Below are 26,761 nucleotides of genomic sequence, written 5' to 3'. Positions count from 1 at the left end.
CCCATACCTAATGTGAATAATAAAATGTCCATAAAAGAAACTTAAAGAAGGGAAGGTTGTTTATTTTGGTGTACAGTGCAAGGTACAATAAGTACATCATGGCAGGAGTATCAAAGTAGTAGGAGCTTGAAGCAGTTGATCATATGCATCTGCTGTCAGGAAGAAGGCAATAAATGCTTTTGTTAGTTTGCAAAAAATAGTACAGAGCTTAATGTTAATATATGTGTTACTTTAATTATTGCAATGTTAACAAATTACCATCAGTTTTCCCCCTTGATGTTTCTTTTCCTCTTCCAGGGGCTTCATTCTAGAATTCTACATTGCATTATTCAACAAACAAAGAAACAAAAAACCAACCAACAAACAAATACACATGACTTTCACAGGGTGTGGTAGTATACTCCTTTAATCCCACCATGAGGCAGAGACAGAGGCAGATGTAGAGGAGCAAAGAGGCAGAGGGGCAGGAGCCAGGAGGCAGAGGGGTGGGGGGGAGGGGGGGGGAGGGGTCGGGGGAGGGGCAGAGGGGCAGAGGGGCAGAGGGGCAGAGGGGCAGAGGGGCAGAGGGGCAGAGGGGCAGAGGGGCAGAGGGGCAGAGGGGCAGAGGGGCAGAGGGACAGAAGCAATTTCTGTGAGGCTAGCCTGGTCTACATAGTGAGTTCCAAGACAGCCAAAGGCTACATAATAGAGAGACCCTATCCCAAACACCAAAAACCAAACCAAACCAAACCAGAACCCAAAACAAATTAGACTTTTAAGTTCCCAACAAAATCAAATGGAAAGATTATATACATTTTGTCTCTGACATACACCACCCACTCTACAATCTACATCCTATACCAAAGTGGTACATGTCTTACAATCATGATCATACATTAACACGTTGTCACCCCAAACCCATCATTTACAACAGGGCTCCCCGTCCCAGGGTGGTGTATTCTAACGCTTTTAACAAATGTATAGGCATCTACCATTATAATATCATCGAGTACTTTCACTGCATTAAAAATCCTTTGAGCTTTACTCATCCCTGCCTGATTTTCTCTTGGCTCATGACAAACTCTCATTTTTTATTTACTGTTTCTTTAGTTTTGCATTCCTCAGATTGTCATACCATTAAACGAAGCTTTTTTAGGTTGACTTCCTTCATTTAGTAATATATGTTTAAGTTTCCTTTGTCTTTCTTCGTGGGTCAATAGCCCAATTTCTTTTTAGCACCGAGAGAGTTTTCACATTCTGAATGCATTGCTGTTTATTTTTTCATCCACCTACTAAGGAACATCTTGGATCTTTCCAAGTTTTGGTGGTTATAAATCTACTATACACATCTGCATGTAGCATGTCTCAAAAGCAAAAGATTTTTGATTCCTTTGGGAATACCAGAGAATATGCTTGTTGAGTCCTACGACAAAAGTAGGTTTAGATTTATAAATCTAATTAAATCTAATTCTTCCAAATTGGCTATGCCATTTCACGTTCTCCCAGCAGCAAATAAAAACAGTCCACACCTTTGCCCGCATTTTGGTGGTGTCAAAATATTGGATTTTCACCTTTCTAAACAGGTATATAGTGGCTTTTCCTTATTTTATTCTGCAATTTTAATTTTTGAGATTCCAATATAATTACATCATTTCCCCTTACCCCTTTACCTTCCAATAATCCCTACATTGTTCTCCTTAAATTTAAGTTCTTAAATATATAAATACAACCTGCTCAGTCTCTATAATGTTACTTGTATGTATGTTTTCAGGGCTGACTATTTGGTACTGTATAACCAACCCATATGCTCTTGCCTGAGGAAGACTGTTTCTCATCCTGTTGGCATTCTTTTGTTACCTGTAGTTCTTTGTGTAGGGTTCAGGCCATATGAGCTTCCCTCCCTACATTAGCATGCCTATCAGTGTTTTTCTTGTTCAGCTTGAATTTAGGCAATTATGTTAGTGAAATGTCATGGGTGTAGCTTCTTAGACATTTCTAGGAGACACAACCTCACAGTAAGCATTCTCTTCTGGATGTTAGAAAATTTTATCTTTCTGTCTTAGTTAGGGTTTCCATTGCTGTTGAAGAGACACCATGACCGAGGCAACTCTTATAAAGGACAATTGGTACTAGCTTATAGGTACACAGGTTCAGTCCATTATCATCAAGGCGGGAGGCATGGCAACATCCAGGCTGGCATGGCGCTGGAGGAGAAACTGAGGATTCTACATCATGATCCCAAGGCAGTCAGAAAGAGACTTGCTTTTACAGACAGTCACGAGCAGGCTCTCTCTTTAGCAGTGGGTGGAGCTTGAGCACTAGGAACCCTCAAAGCCCTCCTACACTGTGATACACTTCCTCCAACAGGGCCACACCTGTTCCAACAAGGCTACACTGCCTAATAGTGCCACTTCCCATGGGCCAAGCATATTCAAGCCACCACACTTCCACTTCTGAAATGATCGTGGGGCCTCCAGTGCAGGAGTTGTGTTACAGATGTATCAGTTGGGACTGGGAGCCACAACTCTGCACTTTGATTGGTTATAGTTTTCTATGATGATCTCTGTTGTGAAGAGAAATTTCCTCAATGTAGGGTGATAGCTACATTGTATCTGTGTATATAAGGATTAATATTCAGAATTCAGTAAGGATTTATGTTGGTTTAGTAAAGTGGTGCTTATAGGTTCTCTGCAAATATCAATGGCTTCACTAGCCCTGGGTAGTTGGGTAGGTTTCTAGTACCAGGCGTGATTTCCCTCCTCTTGAGTGTTTTAAGTCCAATTAAAGAGGCCTATTGTGTCATGCTGGTCATCATTGTGGTTTATAAGTATCTTCAGCAATTAGGGACTTTCCTTTCACTTCTAGGAGGCAACCAAGGTTAATAGCAGTCCCATGAAATATTTTGGGAGTCTCTTGGGTCCTGTTGACCCAACAACTCAAAAGAGGACTTCTCATGCCTGATGTTGGGGCTTTTATCAGATAAGTCTGTGCCTCTTTAGGAGAACATTGCCAGCTGAGAAGGGAAGGTTTCATTTAAGCTATCTATGTATATTTACACACAGGTGTAGTATATCTTATAGGTATTTTTAGGTAGTTAGTGTATGATTCCTTGTGACTTTTTCAGACATCCTTACTGTTATTTTCCTCTTCTTGCTCCTTCTGTATTTATCTGCCTCCCCCTCTCTAATTAGAGATATCTTCATTACCCCACTTCTTCCTTCAGCTGACTTTACCCTGCTATTCCCTTCTCTATTTCTAAGAAGTGTAGATTGTTTTCTCCTTATTTTAATCTGAAATTTCTTGATGATACGTTGAACACATTTTCACGTACTTAACTCTCCCCTCTTCTTCTTTGATTTAAATCTTTTCTTTTTTTCTTTCAGTGGAATTGTTTTCTTTGTTTTAGGATTGTCAATATTTGAATACTTATTTTATTTTAAATAGTGGCCCTTTAATCATATTTATCTTTTGCTAATATTTTCTTCCCACTTTTAGGTTATTATTTTATTTTTTAGCTCATATTATATTTTTTCTGTGTATGTTCTTAGTTGCTTCTACTCTGTGAGAGTTCTCCAGTTTTTTTTAAAGTTTTTTTTTTTAAATTTTATGTATATGAGTACACTATAGCTGTCTTCAGACACACCAGAAGAGGGCATTGGCAGATTCCATTACAGATGGTTGTGAGCCACCATGTGGTTGCTGGGAATTGAACTCAGGACCTCTGTAAGAGCAGTCAGTGCTCTTACCACTGAGCCATCTCTCCAACCCAAGTACTCCAGTTTTTGTTTCCTTTCATGACCTGGATGCTTTGGAGAGGCATTCATCAGTTATTTGTAACTTGTCTCTCGCTTTGTGTGTGGTTTTTTTTTTTTTTTTTTGACAGTTTTTCATGCTTTTACTGAGATTCTGTATTTTTGGCAAGAATATTCCAGAAGGGATGTTGTGTCCTGTACATAGTATCAGATACTAATATCAGTGATACTAACAGGTATTTTCATGGGTGATATTAACCTTTTTTTACTTAGTGGATGTGGAAGGCATCTGCTGAGTTTCTTTCCTATGAATTTAGTATTTTTGCTTTTGTAATTGCTAACTGTCTTGTTAAGGATGTTTTCAAGCTTGTATGCAATGAACTTAGCATCTGTTGGGGGAATTAATGTCTGGGTGCTTGCCTGAAGGTAATGTCCTCATTCCATCTATATTTCCTACTTGGGAATTTTTGTAAGAAGCGACCCCTTCTCAGTCAACTATTTCTGTCCTCGTTTATTTATATCACTATAGATTCGCGTCTGTTTATTTTTGATGTACAATAGAATTTTATTGTTGTTATAGCTAAAATTGGTCCATAAAACATAGTTTTGAACAGATAGAAATGATGTTTTATTAAAGAAAAACTTCATTTTAGATGTTGATTTTACTGAAAAATGAGAGCTGAACCATTTTAAATTGTATTGCACCACTATACTGACAAAGCTTTCTCGCTGTGGTCTGCTTCTGATAGGTTTTGTTTTTTGACTTATATTTGCCTGTTTTATTTGCAATTTTAACTCAGACTGCTCTGTGCTTTATCCTGCTTAGATGGAGGTGATGGCCTTTCTGCACAGGGTGGAAATTGCCTGCCTAATATGTTTTTTAGATCTAATTATATGATATGACTTTTATTTATTCTCCAATTATTCCTATGGGTTATTGGTACTAAGACTGTTTTATAAAGTAGAAAAAATATCAATAGGACCTAAATATCATTGGAACTTCTTTTTTTTCCCAGTCCTGCGACCCCCTTCATGCTCAGCACATCCTATACTACTGAACTATATCCCTAGTTCCATTCAGAGTTTTAGAATAAGATTAGTGTTAGTAAAATACTTGTGTATGTGTAATATAATAGGCTTTTCCATGCTTTGATTTCTAACAAACATCATAATTTACAGATAAGATATATAATTTATTTATTTTTATTTTATGTATATTGATGTTCTGCTGGCATGTATGTCTGTGTGAGGGTGTCAGATCCATGGAACTGGAGTCACAGACAATTGTGAGCTGCCATGTGGTTGCTGGGAATTGAACCCGGGTCCCTTGGAAGAACAGCCAGTGTTCTTAACAGCTGAGCCGTCTCTCGAGCCCCAGATAAGATATATTTTAATGATTATGATGATTTTTATAATTGAATGTCCAACATTAACAATAATAGCCAAAAATAAGAATTTTTGAGTATTCTCATTTTAGATTACATATTATTTCTGTATATTCATGTTTTCTAGATAGGATCATAAATTAAGTTGACCTTGTTTCTAAAGAGAATTGAAAATCTGAAGGTATATTGTTTATAAATCTTAGAAATTATATGTTAAGGTAGACTTCCTCATATGATTTGTTGAATCAGTTACATTATTTTACTAGCATGCCTAGTAAATTAAATCAGAGTAGCTGACATTAATCCTCTATAAATTGACTTGAATATGTTAGTATTAATATACTTGCATCTAAAACAAGCCAATTCAGTATAATTTATTCTGTTTTTGAAAGTTCAAGAACTGGCCTTTAACATTTATTTCAAATTTCAACATCCAGACTTTCAAACAAACACTGATTGGATGGCCAAATACATTACTTTTAAAAAGGTAGTTTCAAGTATAAAGTTTTACTTTTGAAAGGTTAAATTATATGTTGTTTATAAAACCTTTTTTTGCAAGCATGTATATGTGTATATGTATGTTCCCATTAATGTTGGTCTACATGTATGTTCCTATGTATATGGAGGCCAGAGGTTGATATCTGATGCCTTATATATTGAGGCAGGGTTTCTCACTTGAAACCATAGTTCACTGATTGGGCTCACTAGATTGCCAGCTTCCTCTGGGGAATCCTCTGTTGCCATCTCCTGAGCTATTTATAAAATCTCTTCCTCCCCATTACTGTCACTTAATACACAAACTCATTTGGTCCAAAAAGCACAATTCATCTCCTCCTTTACCTTATTTCTTTCCCTCGCTCCCTTTCTCCCACTGTTTCTTTCTTCCTTTGTTTGGTGGTGAACCCTGGGCTTCTTGCATACTAGGCAAGTCCTCTACCACTGACATGCATCTCTAGCCCTGGATGTGGATATTATTTTATTTAGGCAGCACATTATAATTTCTTATAACCTTTTCGAGTTAGAAGACATTAAAGGGCATTTACTCTAACCTTCCTTGTAATTCGGAAATCTCACTTTATAGGGTGAGCAAGATGGCTCAGTGAAACCCTGACAAGCTGAGTTCAGTCCTTGGAATCCGTATGGTGGAGAGAACCGACTCCTAAAAGTTGTTCTCTGATCTTCGCAGGTGCGACATGGCATGAACATGCATGCACACATACACCCATGTGCACACACAAATAAATAAACAAATAGGATTAAAAAAGAAACCCCATTTACAGCTTCTCCAACAGATGACAGCTTGTGTTTTAATTCTGAAGTGCTGGGATTCCTCCCTCTCTCAGGGTAGTGCCTTTCACTGTTTGCCATCTTGCCCTTGTGTATTCCAGGCAAACAGACTACCCTGGAGCTGCACCCCTAGCCGTGTTAAATTTTATGGCATAATGGTGTTGTTTCTTGTATGTTTTGCATATTGCTTTGAATCTTAGGAATCAACAAAAAACTGGTTTTTTTTTTTTGCTATTGCACAGACTTTGACTTATCTGCCCTAACTTTGGGATTTACTTCTCTGCACCGTGTGAGAGCTCGTAGATCCCTAACCACCCTCATTATCCTTAGTTTATTATTCATAGTTTTCTTAAGTGGTTTCTTAAGTGGAGATTGAACCAAGGCCTTGTGCATGATAAGCAATTGTTCTACCACTGAGTCACAGGCAGCCTTGCCATCCACTTTTTGCCTATGACGCCATATTGAAATCAACCTTAAGGTAAGAGATAGGACAATTAATGATACACGAATGGCCTTTTAAATGCCCCATGGCTCGTTTAGTTTAAAGTCGCTAGCCTAATAAACAGTATGAAATTGAGAAAAATGGGAATGAGAAAAAATTTCCTTGGACTCCGGAACTTTGTGTTGTCAGGTTTTTTTTTTTTTGTTGACTATTAAAATGCATTTTCTAGCTGATAATGGGGTAGGTTTTGTAATGTTGCAAGTCAATGGTAATATATTTTCCATGTGTAATATTACCTTATATTTAACTGTTGAAGTTACTGTGTTTGGTGTTGTGGCTCCAACCCAAGGCCTTGCACAAGTTAATCATACATGGTGCTACTGAGCTAGATTTCCAGATCCTCTGTGGTCATATTGAATCCTACAGGTAAGTATTAAATATTCTCATTTCATGAAAAGCAGAAATAATCCTCAAAGGTGTATGACCAGTGAAATGCTAGGATTCAGATTCAAATCTGAATCTTTCTGATTCTAGTGACTTTATTTATTCCACTATAGCTTATCTTTCTTTGAAGTTCCCTTTGAAACTTTTTTCTTGATTTGAAGATGTGACTGACATGCTGTTTCTTGTCATTTTCTCGTCTGACCTACTGTATGTTTAAAGTTACCAGAACTGATATTACTTTCCTTTTTATGAGAGTTACTTTTTATTTACTTAAGTTGGCATTAGATGTTAAACAGATTGTGCAGATTATTCTCAATTAAGGAGGGACTAATTTTCAAATTATTTCCAAAAGTGCAAAACAACAATGTCTTTGTTCTTAAACTTGAGTTACAGCAGTGCTCTGGAACTTTACAGGTAGAAGTAGGATTTACAAAGCAGGTTTTAATTGCTTCTAATTACTGCCTTATTGCATGTGGTGCTGAGGAAGTAGTTTGCAGTAATTAAACCTCTTGTTTTTGCTTGTTGTGTGTAGCTGGGTACGGTGGAATGGATTGAACCTCCTAAACGAGAGCGCAAAGCCAACTATGCAGTGGATGCCTACTTTAGAGAGGCTTTACGTGTCAGCGAGCCAAAGATCCCAAAGGTAAAATGGTACAGGGCCACTTCTTGTATGCTGTTGTAGAATTTTCTTATAACATGGTTTGTGATTCAGATTTTCTAATTACTTCCTAAAATATAACAACGAAGCAAAAATTTGATGGGAGACAGCTACATGAATGGATTCTATTGTATTTAATTTTCCAGATGTAAAAAAAAAAAATCATTTGGACTTACATTAGCTGTGCTTCATGAAAACAAATATGTATGTATGTAATAGTATGTAATATATTTTTCTCTCACAGGCTCCTCGACCTCCAAACAGCCAAATGTTCAAGATTTTCAATTTTTCCCACCACGCCTATTTGAGCTCCTGGAAAAGGAAATTCTTTATTATCGGAAGACTATAGGTTACAAGGTAATTCTTTAAATTAGTGTGCTACTATATTTTAAAATTATTTTGCTATGAGTGTTTTGTGTGCATGTTTGTCTGTACACCATATATGTGCATGGTGTTCATACAGAGCGGAAGAGGGTATTCGATTCCTTAGAACCAAAGTTACAGGCGGCTGTGAGCCATTGTGTGGATGTTGGGAAATGAACCTGAAAAAGCATCAAGTACTCTTAACTGTTGAATTACTTCTTCTACTCTTAATAATCTTTTGTGTACTGTTGTTGTAGAATTCTATTATAACATGGTTGGTTATTCTGATTTTCTTATATTACTGCTAAATCATAGGTCCTAAAATATAACAACACAGCAAACAATGATTAAAAAGTAATACACTCTATTTACTGTTAAAGAATATAAGAGCACATAACAATGTTTTGAATGATTCAACTTTCAAATCACTCAAAAGGGACATCAATGAAAGCAATTGGTCTCCAAAATTTCAACAATAACATCTGTAATGTTATTTTAATAGATTTAGTGTTTGGATTGTCAAAGCATATGTAGAAAGAACAAGTATGTGATTGGAAATGAATTTTTATATATTATATGATTTTTAAATGATTTTCTTTAATAGAACTAAGAAACAGTACTTTTGTGTTTATTGCTCATAAGTTATAAAAGCTCTGTCGATAATTAATGTTCACTTAGACGCCAAAGGTAACAAATCATATAAGAAGGATTCATATAATTTTAAAATAAAATGATCTTTAAAATTCAAACTTTCTTTTTGCATATACAGATGCAAATTTTAGTAAATAAAATTTTTGGGTTGTAATAGTATATCTATATCCTTGAAATATTAAGAATACAGGGTTATTTTTCTATGTGAAAGTTGACTTCCTAGTCAATGGAGATGGTTGTTCAAAGGAATAAGAATAACTAATTTAAAGAAAAATTTTTATTTATTATTATTTATTTATTTACACTCCAGATTTTATACCCCCCCCCGTCCACCCTACAACTGTTCCAAATCCCATACCTCCAATCCACCTCCCTATCTCCATGAGGCTGTCCCCACCCCCACCCCCACCCCACCTGACTTAAGAGAAATTTTAAAGTATCAGCAGAATTGTAATCTTAAGAAAATTTATGTTTTATGAATTGGAAGTTGTGTTTTAAAATTTATTTTATTCCACCTTTATTGGAGTTGGAGCTATGATAAATTATTTTGATTAGTAGCTGGAATGTACCTAGAGAAACTCTATATACTTAGAAAATTAATTTATATTTCCAAACTAGAGTGGGCCTCTAGAATGTTTACAGTATTTTTCTATAGTGGGAGTATTGTATTAGAATCAGAGCAAAAAAGTCTTCCTCACTCTGTATGTGTGAAGGTTTAAAAAAATCATATACACACCCAGGTCTAGTGGTATATATGTCTTTATGTAATTCTAGCACTTGGAAAGTTAAGGCAGGAGGATTGCAAGTTTGAGGGCAGTTTGGACTGCATAGTGATTGTCTTAGGGTTTTACTGCTGTAGAACAGACACCATGACCAAGGCAACTCTTATAAGGACAACATTTAATTGGGTTGAATTACAGGTTCAGAGATTCAGTCCATTATCATCAAGGTGGGAGCATGGCAGCATCCAGGCAGGCATTGTTACAGGCAGAATTGAGAGTTCTACATCTTCATCTGAAGGCTGCTAGCAGAAGACTGGGTTCCAGGCAGCTAAGATGAGGGTCTTAAAGCCCATGCCCACAGTGACACACCTACTCCAACAAGGCTATGCCTTTTCATAGTGCCACTCCCCATGGGCCAAGTGTATTCAGACTAACACAGTGACTTCAAGGACAATGAGATCTTGTTTCAGAAAACTGATGAACTTAAAGAAAATATACATGGGTTAGTTATGATGTTGTTAGAGAAATGTGGTTAAATTAGGGAAGAATCATTTGTAGGACAGTGTAGTAGAGTAAAAGCAACCATGTTTGACTACTCAGGGTATGCATAAGACCACTTTCAAAGAAAGTGAATGTAACGTAGAGACAGAATGCAAAATGCAAACTGTTTATTAAGTAGTTAATTTCCCAGGATAAACAGGCATATAGAAGTTCGCCTCTGTAGTCATTCTTGGCATAAACGTTATTTTCAGTTTCTTTTATCAGCTGTTATCAGTAAGACTTGAAAGGAGAATTATTTGGAATACTAGATCTTGACTACTAAATGAAATATTTGTGTAGAACATTGTATAATTTACCCAGTGCTTTAACATATATTTCATTTGATCCTAACAGCCTCATTACATGGGTTTGATTGTCTGCTTGTAAATGCCGAGGAAACTGAAGTTCAGCAAGGTTCAGTTACTTTGTACAAGGTCACAGAGCTAATGAGGTTGCCCTGCTGTCTCAAACCCACTTATTGCACTTTAAATACTGTGTTCTTTCTACTCAGACATTCTTGGCTACTTCTGCATGTGCTATAACCCCATTTGTTTCTGTAATCCGAAGTAAGGATTGTGTTTATTAGTGGTGTGACATGTCATTTGGGAGGTGGGCCAAGTGGTAGTCAAGTAGCAGCAATAAACAACAACAACAACAACAACAACAAAACCCAAAAAACTTCATCACGCCTTCTTTGGAGACAGTGTGATTTTGTTCTCAGTGAGAATTCCAATGCCCACTACACCCTGGCCACAGATTCAGATAGAATGTAAACAGTGCCTTTCAGTACAGGCAGTTTGTGGTGAGGAGCGAGGTCTCAGAATGATTATTTGGGTGGTGGCCAGCTGGGAGAACTCACAGGAGGGAAGAAACCTTATAAGACAGGGTAATGAACGGACAGCTGCAAGGGCTAAGAGAAAGGAAGAGGGAGGGGGTGAAAGACAAGAGGATAAGCATGAGTGGGGAGGTGCAAGATGCTATGCAGTTCACATTCTTGCACTGTGCTGTTTCAGTTCCCTCACCTCACAGAAAGTGGTAGAGAATAGCAAAGGGTGAAAGTGGGGGCCGGCTCCATTTAATAACCGTCCGCCGAGCACTGCTTTGTGTTAGGTGCTGGAATAAGCACTTGGGAGAAAATGATAAACAAACTTGGCTGCTGGATTACTGCCATGATGAGACCCAGGCATGCTCCTAGAAGCGTCCTGTTCTGGTTGATAATCCCCTTTACTGCAGTATTGATACTTGAATGGAGTTGACATCTGCCTGTGTGAGGCAGCACATTCACAAACTGACAGAGAAGGGCCAAACTCCATCAGCTCAGTCTGCTCTTTAGTACCTGTTGGGCTGAGTAATATGATCATGGGAATTCATAAGTCTTAAGGACTTACCCCCAGCCTTCCTGAAGATCATTACTATCTAACTAAGGAAACACTTGCTATTTGTAGGCATCTTCGGGGGAACTGAAAGGGTAAATGTACTAAATTCCATCTGATCCTGAAAGACAAATTCATTGATTAACATAATACTATCAAGATCATCCATCAGAAATATAGTTCACAGCCTCTACCCTAGTGGCATAATCACACCTATGTACTCAAGCAATAAAGTTTTACAGTAGTAGTAATAGTGCTATCACTAGTAATAATGATAATAAAGAAATGATAGACTCACAGAGGCGGATGCTCACAGCCAGCCATTGGACTGAGCATGAGGTCTCCGATGGAGGAGTTAAAGAAAGGACTGAAGGAGCTGAAGGAGTTTGCAACCAATAGGAAGAACAACATCAACCAACCAGACCCCCCAGAGCTCCCAGGGACTAAACCAGCAACCAAAGAGTACACATGGAGGGACCCATGGCTCCAGATACATATGTAGCAGAGGGTGGCCTTGTCTGGTATCAATGGGAGGAGAGGCCCTTGGTCCTGTGAAGACTCAATGCCCCAGTGTAGGGGAATTCAAGGGTGGGGAGGCGGGAGTGGGTAGATGGGTGGGGGAATACCCTCATAGAAGCAAGGGGAGGGAGGATGGGATAGGGGGTTTCCGGAGGGGAAACCAGGAAAAGGGATAATATTTGAAATGTAAATAAATAAAATATCCAATAAAAATAAATAAATAAATAAATATTTTTTTTAAAAAAAGAGAGAGAATTTAGATTATAATGCCAGAGACAGACATTAACAGACACATTACAAAGCAGTGGTGTTATCCATGCTTACAAAGGGTGGCTGTCAGGCAGTTTGGTAGGTATACAAAGTGGTACAGAAGATGGAGGCAATGCTCCCTAGGGAAGAGTCACTGAAGCCAAGATTTATAAGATGATGGGATTGAGCCTTTAAAGTGTCGGAGAGAAGAGATCAGGTCACCATATTCTTTGTGCCAAGCAGAGCCCTGCGGTGGGAGAGGGGAGGCAGTTTTCCAGAGATAGAGTGTGATCAGAGGTGGAGATAGTTATAGGTCATAACCGAGCTGAAATTTAACTTTAGAGTAAAGGAAACCACTCAGATGCCTTTAAAGCGGAGATGTGGATGAGTGGCAAAATAATACTGATCTAATCTTTCCTAGTGTTTCATAAAGTTACATGTTCTGTATAAACAGTAGCCTGGCATCCTCATTATAGGAACTACATCTTTAGTTTACAAATGAGGAACTGAGTCATAATAAACTTTTCTTAGAGTTGTAGGACTTATAAGTGGTAAAGGCTGATTAGATTTACATTTTGCAGAATTATATTTAAATTTGTATGTGTGTGTGTGTGTTATGTGAGTATGTGCACACATGCGTGCTCCTTTGCATGCTGTGCACAGGAAGTCAGAGCATGACATTCTGGAGTTGTTTCTGTCTTCTCACCCTGTGGAATCCGGGAACTGAACTCACATTGTCAGATGTATGTGGCAAGAGCTCTTACATCCTAAGCCATCTCACTGACGCTTGATTTCTAGTTTCAAATTATCACCCTGGATGTGATACAAGGCATAGTACATTTATTAGGAAAACCACCCAGAAGACTGTTGAAATATGAAAATAAAAGACGCAGGTGAAACCTTGGGCTGCAGTTGTGGCAGGCATGGTGGTGGCGATGACAGGAGAGCCATTGCTCTGCTGTTCTCTTCCTAGCTTTGTGCTCTCTTTGGTTCCACCTTGGACTGCCACTGCATGTTTAAAGATTTGCTGGGAGTCTCATTTAGGGATACCAAGGCAAGGATTTAGAAGATAAATACCACATTCCAGTTGCTTAAACTTTCTGAACTTTGTGTCTCCCATTCTTTCCTAAGAACTATGGGTCTGAGCTCAGGTGGGTTATCTAATTGGAAGGGTCTCATGTTTGAGTTCAGAGGGGGTTATCTAATTGGAAGGGTCTCATGTTTGAGTTAAGAGGGGGTTATCTAATTGGAAGAGTCTCATGTTTGAGTTCAGAGTACAGACAGATCAGAATGGCCTGTTAATCATCTACAGAGCTTCAAAGATAACATTATAATATGCATCTTCTCAAGAAATACCTGGGATTGGGCTGGGGAGATGGCTCAGCCAGTAAAGGTCATTTGTTGTCAAGCCTAAGGACCTGAGTTTAACCTCTGGAACTCACATGGTGGGAGGAGAGAAGTGACTCTCTCAAGTTGTCCTCTGACACCCACACACATGCTGTGGCATATGCTCACCCACACATAAACCCACACAGAATAAATGTAAACAAAAAAATCAAAGATAAATATTTACCTAGTATTGATTTCTACCTTATGCATCTAGAAAACTCATCAAAGTTACAAAATCAATGAAGCAATAGTTTATTTTTATGTGAGCCAAGCTGCTGTAGTGGAGTTACTTGATGTTTTCTATACACAGGTTCTCAAAAATTCAAGCTCCTTCTCCATTTGATGTTTGTCGTAATAACCATTCAGGGGTGTCCAATCTTTTGTCATTTCAGCATGACCCTGTCATCTACAGCGTTCACCCACAGGACCCATACAATTGAATTATAAAAAATAAACAAGAATCTTGTGTTTTAAATAACTTTATGGTTTTGTGTTAGACTGCATTCATAGCTCCCCTCGGCCACATATGGTACATAACCACAGGGTTGTGAATATGGGGTGAGCAGAAATAGGTATTGTCTATAGGTGAGCACACTGTAGCTAATGATGATGCGTATCTATTTTGAGTCTCCAAAGTGTTACCCTACAGTGATTGGAGATAGGGCTAGCAAGGGGCTCAATGGCTTGCTAATGTTTTTGTTCTGAGACAGGGTCTCACTAGGCAAAGCTGGCTGGCCTGCAACTCTCTATTTAAGTCACACTAGCCTCAAACGCACAGAATTCTGACTGCCTCTGCCATCCAGTCCTGGGATTAAAGGCATATACCTGGAGGGCTCACTAGTTCTGAAGCCATTGTTTAGACATGTTCGCGAGAGCCTGCTTATTAGTTATTAGCATTTTTGTTTTCTACTGTCTCTCCTTCCACATTCAGTACACAGAGGCCACAGCAGTAGTGTGGCTACTAAGATTTTCAGTTAAAATTTTCATTGTGGGTGGGAGGAGCGGTTGTTTGCTTTACTGTAATCACTTTGTGACTGGCGGGGGGGGCGAGGGGGGCAATTCTTCTCCACCCAAGCTTTGACCTTGCTGTAAGTGAGACGTCTTCAGAGCCTTTATTACTCTCTACAATGGAAGGAGTTGATATTTAATATACTTAACTTGTACACTAAAGTCTTATCATTGGAAGAGGGTGACAATTGAAATTTTAACTGCAGAATAAAAAAGTCCAGGCTACCTGGAAGTTATAGCCGATCTAAGAGCGTGAGTGAAAAGTGGTTTTGCCATATTTAAAGCTGCACAAAGCTTCAGGACATTCCTGTGTCTATCTCCAAGAGATTTCTTTAGGGACAGATATAAACATTTGACAAATGGACGAGGTTCCATGCACTTTGTGAGCTTTGGTAATGTATCATTGTGGGCTGCCTGTTAAACTATGGGGAGCTGATTTCAGGCGACTGCTCTCATTTTCTGTGCTGCCACGTTTAATTTAGCAATCCATATTTCTATAAAATCTTGCTGAACTCCTAAGCAATAAGGTTTTTTTTTTAACTCTCTTGTGGAATCTAGCTCCTTTTCATTCATTTATTTATTTTGAGGGGATAGAGAGAGTTCACACCACTGTGTGGCCCCGGAGGTCAAAGGACAACTTGTGGGAGTCAGGTCTTTCCTTCCACAACCATCTGGGCTACAGGGATTGCCGTTATCTGCTGAGCTATCTGGAATGACACTGCTGCCCTCTCATCAGCCTCTACATTTCATGTTTGCTTTATGCTTTTTCTATTTCTTTTGTCATCGTACTTCATTTCCAAGTAAAATGTCTCAGCAGTTCTCTGTCTCTGTCTCTGTAGTGAAGGGACCTTGAAGTCCGCACAGAACACACCCAGACACCAACAACTCAGCACAAAGGAGATTTATTTTACCTCAGAGTGTACAAGTTGGGTGATGGGGTGCTGTCTTTGGATCTGGCAAAGACAGCAGCAGGTGTCTCTGCTGGAGTGGTTTTTAAGAAGAAAAGCAGGGAGTGGGAGGGAGGAGTCTGAGTTAGGATGAATTCATAAGTACTGATTGGACATGTTAATCAGTGGACTCAAATGATGCATTTTGATAACTGGACCTTGATGTTTTGATAGCTGGACCTTGGTGACCAGCTTCAGGAATGAGTCAGGCATAAAGAAATAGCCAGATAAAGGAATGGACCTTGGTGGTTAGGTTTGGAATATGGAAGTGCCTGAAAGAAGGAATCTAATAGTTTAGTAAGGGAGAGAGAAGGGAGGGGCAGGGCAGGGCAGGGCAGATTTGCCTGCACTATTTTTGCATTGTGCTGGGCCTGTTAGAGAGCCCTTAAGGTAGCTTCTGTACTTTGCTCCATGTACTTGGAAGGACTGTAGTGAAAATAAGTAATTTTGGTATTTCACTACCGAGATCAAAGCCCCTTGTGGAGTTTGGGACCCTCTGAGTCCATGTACTTAGCTGCGTTTTTGTATGTTTGTTCTTTTCTCAATATTAGTCCCAACACTTTTTCTAGTGATTGCAATAGAACACAAAATTTTACACTCCTCAGCATAACCCATGCTAATACAACTCTAATGTATCCCCTTGCATTTCTGCTTCCATGCTTTTGCTTATATTGTGCCAGTCTAGAAAAGTCTTTTCTTCCCATGTCCCCAGAAATTTAGGGTTTTAATCGCTGTCTGTTCCTTTCATTTCTTTGCTCTCCCCTTCTTCCTCTCCTTTTCTTTCCTCTTCCTTTCCTACCACTGCCCCCTCTCTTTTACTCTCCCCTTTTCTTTCCTCTCTCTCCCTCGGTCTGACTCCTGAGCTATTCTCCTGCCACAGCCTCCGAGATGGTAAGGTAAGTGGATGTGTACTAACATAGTATTGTCCTTTCTCTTCTTATGAGAACCCAGCTAATCTTGAACTCACAAAGTAGACCAAGTTGGCCTCGAACTTACAGTCCTCCTACTTTGGTCTCGAAGTGCTAGGATCACAGTTGTGTGCCATCACATACGGTGAAACTATGTCAAAATCACAGGAAGTTTGGGAATTTCTTGTGTCCAGTAAGTCAATCTGTGTTTATTTTAGTACTAATATATAATGATTTGGTTACTGATGGTTACAAATGAATCTGCTTTTTAATATCCAGTATTTCTTTTAAAATATCTATTTGGTAAGTTTTTAATCCAAAAAAAAAAAAAAACCCTATTGGGTATAACACTTTTAAAATGCTTACCTTTAAGTTATAATGATACAATTTTAAATGCTATAAAATATGTATAACAATGAGAAAAATGTCCTGTAATATATGCTATAATTTTATTGTGGTATGTCTATTTGACATTTCTAGGGAATGAGTCATTTATATTACGTGTGCATTCCAAACAGTAAAGACTTACTGCCAGGCTTTTCATTTTTCATGTTTAATGGAATGCTATAAAATGTACTACACATGTTCTGTACCTGCTGTCTTAAATCATTGAGCTGCGTCGTGTCTCCAGATGTTTGGAGTAATGATAGGAGGTTTCAAGGCTGGAAACCGGATTTGTCCTTCCATACAAAGAATGCTGTCCAAATGCTGCTAAACTCTAGTGGACCACATACACATCCTGATGCACTGAGGCCTTCCGAGCTACCATTCTGAAATGCAGATGACTGCTGGATTCCTCAGAAATCTCAGCTTCTGTCCCCAGTGGTTCTGGTCCATGTCTACCTCTCAGTTGTTAGTGGTTTTGCAGTTCTGTACTTTAAAGAGCACTATTATTATCTTTATTGGTCACTGCCAGTGCACAAGTTTTCTTCCATGAATGATGGCTCTATCACAGCTGTTAGTCTGCTCTACCATACACTCCCTCTATACACACACTTCTTAAATTCTTCATAGCTTTGTATCCTTCTTCATGTTGCCACTCTCTCTTATATGAAACACCCTGTCTTTATAACATCTATCAGGGAATAAAAGCACTCTATTGTTTTCATGACTTAAGATGACCTGAACATTGGCTGTTATCTTTAGTTGCAATGCTGATGTATTCCCTGCTATATACAGCCAGGAGGCTTTAAACAATAAACACCAAAATGTGTGTTTATTCTACACAAGGCCATATGATAAGGATGCATTTTATTACACAGCATAATGAGATGTAGACTACAATGTGGCATTCATTTATCAATGGGCTGTAATCCTCAAATATTATACCCTGCAGTATAAGAATGATTTTTAATTAGGATAAACCATAGTGGTAGAAATGTAGAGAAGACTGTGTGCCATCTGCTTCTGAGGTTCCACTCTTTACTGTTGAGACAAGTCTCCAGATTAATATGTGTATGTATACTGTTTCTGATTAATTTTTCTCAGAAGTTTATTCATTTCTCTTTCAATCTTAGGTCCCAAGAAATCCTGAGATCCCTAACCCAGCTATAGCTCAAAGAGAAGAGCAAAAAAAGATTGATGGAGCAGAACCTCTTACACCACAAGAGACCGAAGAGAAGGATAAACTTCTCACACAAGTAAACTATTTTAAGTGACTAAACTACTTTTAGTCAACCAGTAGACAAAAAGGATAAATAATGTCCACTTTTAGTGTATACAGATGTCCTTCCCGATCTGATATACCCATAAACACACATTTTGATCATATATCTTTATTTTTTAGAAAATTCCCTTTGTAGAAGATGCTCTCTTGGAAATATTGGGTGAATATATACATGGAAAACAAAAGTGTCAAGTATTAAAAATAAGACATGCTTTTATCAATTATAATAATGTCAGTGAGTCCAGATTTGACTTTTATTAAATAATAATTCCCAATATATACCTGAAAATTAAATTTCTTTGATTTTCTTGATCCCTAAAACTGTACTGCACACATTTTTCTTTGTTTATGAGAAATTCCTTTTGAAGGAAGTTAAGAGTTCGCAAGAAAGAACACGAATACAATAATGAGAAATTTCTGAAGCATTTTAATGTGATCATCATGTAATTAAAAGCTAATATTAAATAGGGAAGGTTTTCACCTTAAAGCTTTCGAGTAATTGTTGCTTTAAAAATTTTCTTATCACACTTCTGAAATGAGTTCTGGTAAGATAAACAAAGTGTGAATTTATGACACTGTCTTACACAGCTAAATTTATTTCTTGAGAAATTTTTGGAACAATGTGTAAGACACAGTGGTATGAAATTCTCTACTGTAATTGTTAGCTGATAGTTTTTCACACAAAGGAAGAATTAATGCTTGAGGTGATATATATGTATGTTGTAGAATGTGCTTTATAGTATTACACTGTGTCTTAGGAATATGAATTAATTAAAAGTAAAATAAGAGTTTTTTATATTTATATGTTGATACAGGCCTTTTTCTTTTAATATCATATAATTTTATTGAATGAATTTTGACAAAATACTTTCATAAGTTTTTGAACAAATGCCTGGAAGTCACCAAAATTTAATGTTAAAAATAATTGCAGTTGGCAGAGTTTTAAAAACAACCACAGAATAAAATATTTAAATATTAATGTTTGCTTTTATTTTAATTTCAGAACTTATTTCCTGAGCACAAAAATAAAGTTGTGCCCTTTGACTGCTACACTGTTTATAATATATTCTGAATATATAGTATAATGTGAATATGTAATCTCAACTGAGATAATTTAGTTCATAATTAGAAGCATAATCAAGTTTTTTGTCCCTCAGAGTTGAATTTAAGCCATCTTTTTCTGATGCTACAAATTTAATGCTTAACTTTTTTTTAGAGTTTCATGTTTCCCATGATGGCTTTGAATTCACTCTGTAGTTGAGGATGCCCTTGAACTTCTGATCCTCCTGACTTCATAACCTGCCTGTTGGAAATACATGCATGTGATGCCATGTCTGTTTTATGTGCTGCTCTGGATTGAACTCAGGGCTTTGCCCATGCTAGGCAAGGTTTCTGACAACTGATTTACAATACCATTGATGGAATAATAATTGCAAAGTGACCTAAAACACTTATTGTTACATATTTTAGTAAAAAAGTTCAGATGCCTGAGTAATGTATTTACAGAGGTCCTATTTATGAATTAGTCTTTAAAAATCATGTTATTTATTATTATTAAAAGAGGCATGTGCATGTTTAGCATCTACAGAAAGGTCATAGGACAACTTTTGAGAATCAGTTCTTTGCTTCCACAGTGGGATCTGGGGCTTGAACTGAAGTTTTCAGGCTGGTATGGCAAGCACTTTCTACTGTTGTTCTATCTTGCTGGTCTCCTTATGAACACAATTTTGAACAAATTATTTATTCTTTGTAGTCAGGAATGATGGAAAGAACGTCTTGCATTCTTCCTGGATTTTCTTTCAGTGTTCTCTCAATTCAACATCCACATCGCTCTCTCTTAATTTACAGGAGAACAGATTTGTGGGAAAAGTCATTGAAACACTGGGATACCAGAACTCAAGCATTTATATAAGAATTTACATTAGAATTGTAGATTAATGTTGTGGGCATCTGGAACTATGGAATTAAGACCATGCGATGTCTTCGGGTTATAAATCAAGTTAAAGTACTTGAAAAGTACATTTTCTTTAAAATAAAAAAAGCAGTTATTTCTCTAACAACTCAAACTCAGCTTTTGATTCCACATTAAAGAAATGAACTTTATAAAGGGCACACGTTAAGTATTTTAAACTGCTTTTCATGCCTCATTGTTCAGATATAAGTAGGATAGTAAGTGAATTTATTAATTTGCCCTACTGATGATGTTTAAATTTTTATTCATAGGGTTTCACAAACTGGACTAAGCGAGATTTTAACCAGTTTATTAAAGCTAATGAGAAATATGGGAGAGATGACATTGATAATATAGCTCGAGAGGTAGAAGGCAAGTCCCCTGAGGAGGTCATGGAGTATTCAGGTTTGTATGTCACTTCAAACATGATACTTTTATTTTAAATAAAAGTCTTTAAAAAAAAGATTTGCATGTCTTTTGAAAAAAAAGATTCATTTATTTTTCTGTGTGCATTTGTGTCCACATGGATGTAGCCCATGTGTGTACAGGTGCCCATGGAGAACAGAAGAAGACATCAAATGCTCTGGAGCTGGAGTTACAGGTTGTGAGCTGTCTTATGTGGGTGCAAAGATCCAAATTTTGGTCCTCTAGAAGAGCAGCAAGTGCTCTTAATCACTGAGCCATCTCTCCAACCCCTGTTTCTTTGTCATTAATTTAGTTGCGTCTTTGTTCAGAGATGTTAAAACTTTTGGGAATGAGATGTAAGTAAAGATATGACGTGATTGGCTAGGAGATAGACAATGAACATTGCCAAGTAAAGCGTTAACAAAAGTGGGCACTGCATGGCTTTTCTATTTTCTCATTTCTCTGGTTTGGTCTTTTTAAAGTCTTGTCCTGAGGCTTCTGGTTTAGCAGTTTGAAATAGTCATTGTAGGTCATCTTTGAAGTAGAGAGTTCTTATCAGGCCCATTTAGAGACTCAACTGCCCTCAAGGAATTCAATCAGGTAGTGGCGGGCCCTATTAACTTAAGGCAATTTAGAATAGATCTAAAAAGATTTCTTGGCTAAATCTGTTCAGTGGCCCTTGATTCATTTCCCTCTCCTACTCAGCTGTGTCTTTAGCCTCAATCAGAATCAGAATAGCAGCACAGAAGCATGTGGAGTTAATATTAATTCCTGTATTAGAGCATATCTAAACTGTCAGGCTTCTGGAAAGAAATCTTATTAAAATAGGTTAATCTATCTGTTTTCTATGTGTAGTTAAATTTCAAATAGGCTGACCTTTCAAATTTAGTTTGAATATCAGGTATTTTTTATAATTGAGAGAATTTTCCATAAAAAAGGATGCAATGTTAAAAAGCAGTTGTATAGTTTCTTTGTCTCCTCCCTGCCAGATATTTGAGATAACTACTGAAATTCTGTGTTTATTAGCAAAGAAAACAAAATAAAACATTAAAAAACTCATAAATAAATCAAAGCTTAATCATTACTAGGTATAGCTTTTAGTTTACTTAGAGTACCAGTTAGCACTCAAAGAAAATAAGTTTTAATTAGAGAAAACCTACCTACTCTATTTTCCCTTATGGAAATCTAAAAGGGAATTAATTTAGATGTTAATTTTGTCTGGAATCTATTTCATATAACATTGAATTCACAAACCTCTTTTTTTTTCTTGAACAGTAGCCTGACACTACTACTTATCTTACGGGTAAAAACAATGAGCACTTTTGGGAAAAAAATAGATGGGAGAGATACATTTTCATGAAAGTTGAATTAAAAGAATGTACAGGGACATTGCATGGGTGTGGGTCAAGCTCCAAGTTATAATAGTGTTCCTAAAAGATATCAGGTAGCCAGGCATGGCGACACATGCCTTCGATCACAGTGTATAGAGTCTGATATAGGAGAATCAGGAGGTTGATGGCAGACTAGTCTGTATAGCATGCTTGTGGCCAGCCTGGGTATAGTGAGATCATGTTTTAAAAATATAAGGACTAAGGTGTCATGGCAAGGGTCCTATGTTCCAGTTACTGCTTTGTAATAAAGAAAGGAAGAATGAGAGAAAGAAAGTGGGAGAAAAAAGAAAAATACATTGAGCAGGGTTTTAGTGCAATGGTAGATGTTCCCTAAAAAAGTGTCACTAAACCAAGCACCAGGAAATGAGTGTGAAAGGCACGTACAGTGGGATTTTCTGAAGAATTTTCTTTCTTCTATCCTCAAGCTCTATGGAGCAAGCCCAGGGCCTTTAAGTCCAGGCAAGTGTTCTATACAGAACTAAAGAATTTTCTTCACACTTCAGGGAGATGGCAGGACTGTTTAATTGTTGTTCATCAGATTGGAGATCATGTCAGAGGCAGGGGAGAATTGAGTGGGCTTGTTTGATTGATTAGTAGCAGAAGAATTGCATGAAATTGGATGTTCATGAGTATATTGTGTCTTAATGTAAGAAGTTATGTGCATGAATGCATGAGTGTGTGTGTGTGTGTGTGTGTGTGTGTGTAATGAGTAACTGGAAGAATGCATGAATGAATATAAGTGCTTATGCAAGCCATCAAGTGCTAACATACCTTCCTTAATATGCTCTGAAATGGAAGGATTTTAGAATGTAGATAATGTCATTAGAAGGCCTTTCACTGAAGTCAAAAGATGTGACATATGTGCAGCAGATTATTTGGCTCATCAGTAAAATTTGGTTGAGTGACTCAGGGATTTGAATATCTTTCTGTATGTGTCCAGGTAAAATCTCTCATCTTTTAAGAAACTATAGGTGACTAGAAATGTAAGATTAGTGAATGATTGCAGATATAACCAACAGTTTCTGTAGAAATTGTCACTTCATAAGAAAAAGGTAATAAAGTTTATTTCTAATTCTGTATTCTGTAATTCCTCAAATTCATTTGCTTAAATGGCAGTAATTTAAAGTAACCACTTTCTTTTCAGCTGTGTTTTGGGAACGCTGCAATGAATTACAGGACATTGAGAAAATTATGGCTCAAATTGAACGTGGAGAAGCAAGAATTCAGCGAAGGATCAGTATTAAGAAAGCACTGGATGCTAAAGTAGTATATTCTATTTCAGTTTATTGGTAGATTATTTTATTTGCTGTAGTGATTATCTTTGACTTGTTATTACATATTCCATTAAAAGAGCAATTTTTGTTGAAACTTACAGATTGCAAGATACAAGGCTCCATTTCATCAGTTGCGTATTCAGTATGGAACCAGTAAAGGAAAGAACTATACTGAAGAAGAAGACAGATTCTTGATCTGTATGTTACACAAAATGGGCTTTGACAGAGAAAATGTATATGAAGAATTAAGACAGTGTGTACGGAATGCTCCCCAGTTTAGATTTGACTGGTTTATCAAGTCGAGAACTGCCATGGTATGTATGCCTTTTCTTGCTTCCTTATTTTGGAAAAGTATACATTTCAAAGTTTCTCTTTTATTTTGTTCCTTCAATTGTTACCATTTCATTCCATTAGCTTTCTCTCACATCTTCTGCAATATATATACACATATGGACAAAGTATAAATAATGTGCCTATTTTCAGAAATATCAAAACATCTATATTCAGAAACACACCTGCACTTTACATTAACAAATAGTTGTTTATGTAATGTATTTATGTAAGTATATACATTTACGAACCATTTTAAAGTAAATTGCAGGCGACAAAATTGTTCATTGTAGAATTTACTTTAGCATATAGGATGATTTCTAACATCATCTTCAGGCCTCCACTGCACATGCACAGACAATGGGCTCACTCATATGCTAAAAATACACACACACACACACACATACACACACATGCACACACGCATATAAACACACTCATACACATGCTTGCATACGCACACACACATATGCTTTCCCCTCCCCAACTCATGGAAAACAAAATGAGGAGGGGAGGAAAGATGAGTCATTGGTTAAGAACAATTGCTACTCTTCCAGAGGACCTACATTCAGTTCCAAGTAGCTCACAACCACCTGTAATGCCAGCTTCAGGACTTCCAATGATGTCTTCTGGTCTCTACATGCATTCATACACATGTGGCACAGAAAGAAAGATAAGTACATACATATAATTATAAACTTTTAAAGTGAATAATAAAGTGAAAGAATATATAGCTCATAAATAGATCTTTCTACATAATAACTACAATCACATGCAAATATTAAGATTCATTCAATAATACAAACTCCTATAAACAGACTTTTCTGACAGTTCTCCAAGTGTCTCCTTTTTTTGCAGCACGCCACCAGGAATACTGTGTCAGACTATCACACTACTTGTGATGCTAAATTTCCTTACTTGGTTTATGTTCTGATTCCCAAGGCTCACCACTTTTTATGGTGCATTTTCCCTTTGTAACTAACCAGGTTACCTTTGAGACTATAGAGATGACTTGAAGATTTGTTTTCAGTGAAAAGAGATTGTAGTCCAAGCTGGGTCTTCCTAGGAACACTATACGAAAGTAAAGTTAAATAAAAGTTACCTTATTTCTTGGCTCTATAGCTTTCCAACATGAATTCTGTTCTTTGAAAATTCTACTGCTCCTGAACAGCATTGTTTATGATGACACTCAAATATATGTAGCTTATAAAAAACAAATAAACAAACAGATTTATTGACAGGTTCTCACTATGTAGCTCAGGCTGGCTTGGAACTTGCTATGTAGCCCGGTGTGTCCTAGAGTTAAAACTCTTTCTACATTATCTTCCCAAATCCTGGGATTACAGGCATTCCCACCATGCTCAGCATCATGGGAACACACTTTTAAGGTTGTCATTGAAGTTCTTTCATGAGGCATAGTCATTAAAACAAAACTAGAGTTATATAGCCTAAAACTAAAAAGAGCACAAACCCAACAATCCCTGCAGTATTTTTGTGACTAGTTGTAAAATGCCATCCATTTCTTAAGTTGTTCTCATAAATATTTTATTTTCTAAAAGTTCTTTAGGGTATGAAAAAGTGCTTCATATTTTTTCAATTCATTTTATATCTTCAGTTCACACTGATGAATAAAAAAGAAAATATAAGTTGTTCTATTGAAGGCATTATTTTCAAAGAAGCTTTGCAATATTATTTGTTCAACCTTTAATACATACTTTGTTACCATCAAACATATAGATGACACAATTTTGGGAGAGTTAGCAAGTACTTCCTCTAAATCCAGGATCTGTGAGAACTTAGGCCAGTTGGAATACTGTTTTAGTTGAAATTTTCAGCAGTATTTAAGTGGTGTATTTATGTAAAAGGACATGGAGTGGTGTGTACATTAGTACGATACAGGAGGATTGAAGAAAAAATGAAAAAGATAGGAATTAATCTGCAGCACAAAAGACCATGATTGGCCTTAGGGACAGAACAGTTGTCTGACAGGGTTCTTTGAATTATTGAAGTAGATTATTGAAACAAAGGTAGAATTGCTTTTTAACGTTCTTTTTTTTTTTTTTTTGGAAATGAGATTTTATTTTGACTGTGAGCTAGCTTGTCATCTCATTCAGGGAATCATGAATATGCATAACAGACAACTCCTTTCAAAGCCACACATTTAGCTTTCTAGCCACTTGTTTTTTTTAAAATATAACGACATAATTTAGGGCAGCACCAATAATTTCTAAAAGAAAAATGCTTAACTGCGTTTTTCGAGAAATCACATTTTCAAACATACATGCCCTTTTATGTGATGAAACATTTATTGAATTCTGTGATATTTCAGTGATATTTTACTAATTTTTAAGAGGTTGGAAGCTTAATGTTGGGTCTAGTTTCTTCAGTTATTAAACTAGAGCAATAGGATGAAAGAGATTAAAGGGAAAGAAAAGACTTGGGCTGTTTGTTAGGTGATCCTACAATGACATAGCCTTCATACTCAGTTACAGAGGGAAAAAAGCTCCGGTATTTTAATGACCACTAGATGTCTCTGAACTCCCTTGTAAAGAATTTTCGGCTTCCTCCATCTTATTTTTTTCCAAACATTTACCTTCATGCTTTTTCTTTTTCTAGATATTTAAATTTTCAGAGCATATTTGCCGAAAGGCAGATATTAACTATATAAGTGGTTACAAATGTGAGCCTGTATTTTGTCTATTAAACTTGGAAATGCCCATGTCCTTTCTTACCATTTAGAAAGTAGAATTTCTAATTTTTACAGGCTCTTTAAAAACATAGTCATTTATTATATAATGCAATATGTTAATTTAAGGGCTTTTAAGGTAAAATCTTCTTTTATGCTAATATTTGATTATTTCCCTTCTACGTAGTGGACAACTTTTACTTATATTTCTGGAATTAGAGTATAAGTTATATATTTAAAATATGCATATACTTACTTATATCATCTTTTTATATTATATTAATATCCAAAGTTATAGTTGTAAAAATGGATTATTAATATTTGTAGATCATCTTCCTTCATTTTAAAAATAATTTTCTTTTTAATGAGTCATTTTAACAATCTAGAGAGAGAATCCACCTTCTTGAGAGAGGCAGCTATGATTTCTGTAGTAAAAAACATT

The 26,761-nt window shown here is 36.9% G+C and overlaps 1 protein-coding gene across 1 annotated transcript in view; it reads left to right on the top strand.

Moving 5' to 3' along the window:
- The window catches only part of Smarca1 (SNF2 related chromatin remodeling ATPase 1), a 74,313-nt gene that overhangs the window by 37,297 nt on the left and 10,255 nt on the right, over positions 1-26,761 (top strand). The window contains 7 exon segments of the mRNA XM_034485783.2: positions 7,822-7,932; positions 8,192-8,204; positions 8,207-8,304; positions 18,134-18,256; positions 20,506-20,638; positions 23,174-23,292; positions 23,405-23,617. Coding sequence (XP_034341674.1) covers positions 7,822-7,932; positions 8,192-8,204; positions 8,207-8,304; positions 18,134-18,256; positions 20,506-20,638; positions 23,174-23,292; positions 23,405-23,617 — 810 coding nt within the window.

This window comes from Arvicanthis niloticus, chromosome X (genome assembly GCF_011762505.2).
Source record: "Arvicanthis niloticus isolate mArvNil1 chromosome X, mArvNil1.pat.X, whole genome shotgun sequence".
Classification (NCBI taxonomy): Eukaryota; Metazoa; Chordata; class Mammalia; order Rodentia; family Muridae; genus Arvicanthis; species Arvicanthis niloticus.
Note: the sequence above shows the minus strand (reverse complement) of the source record. Positions and strands in the feature narration are given on the sequence as shown.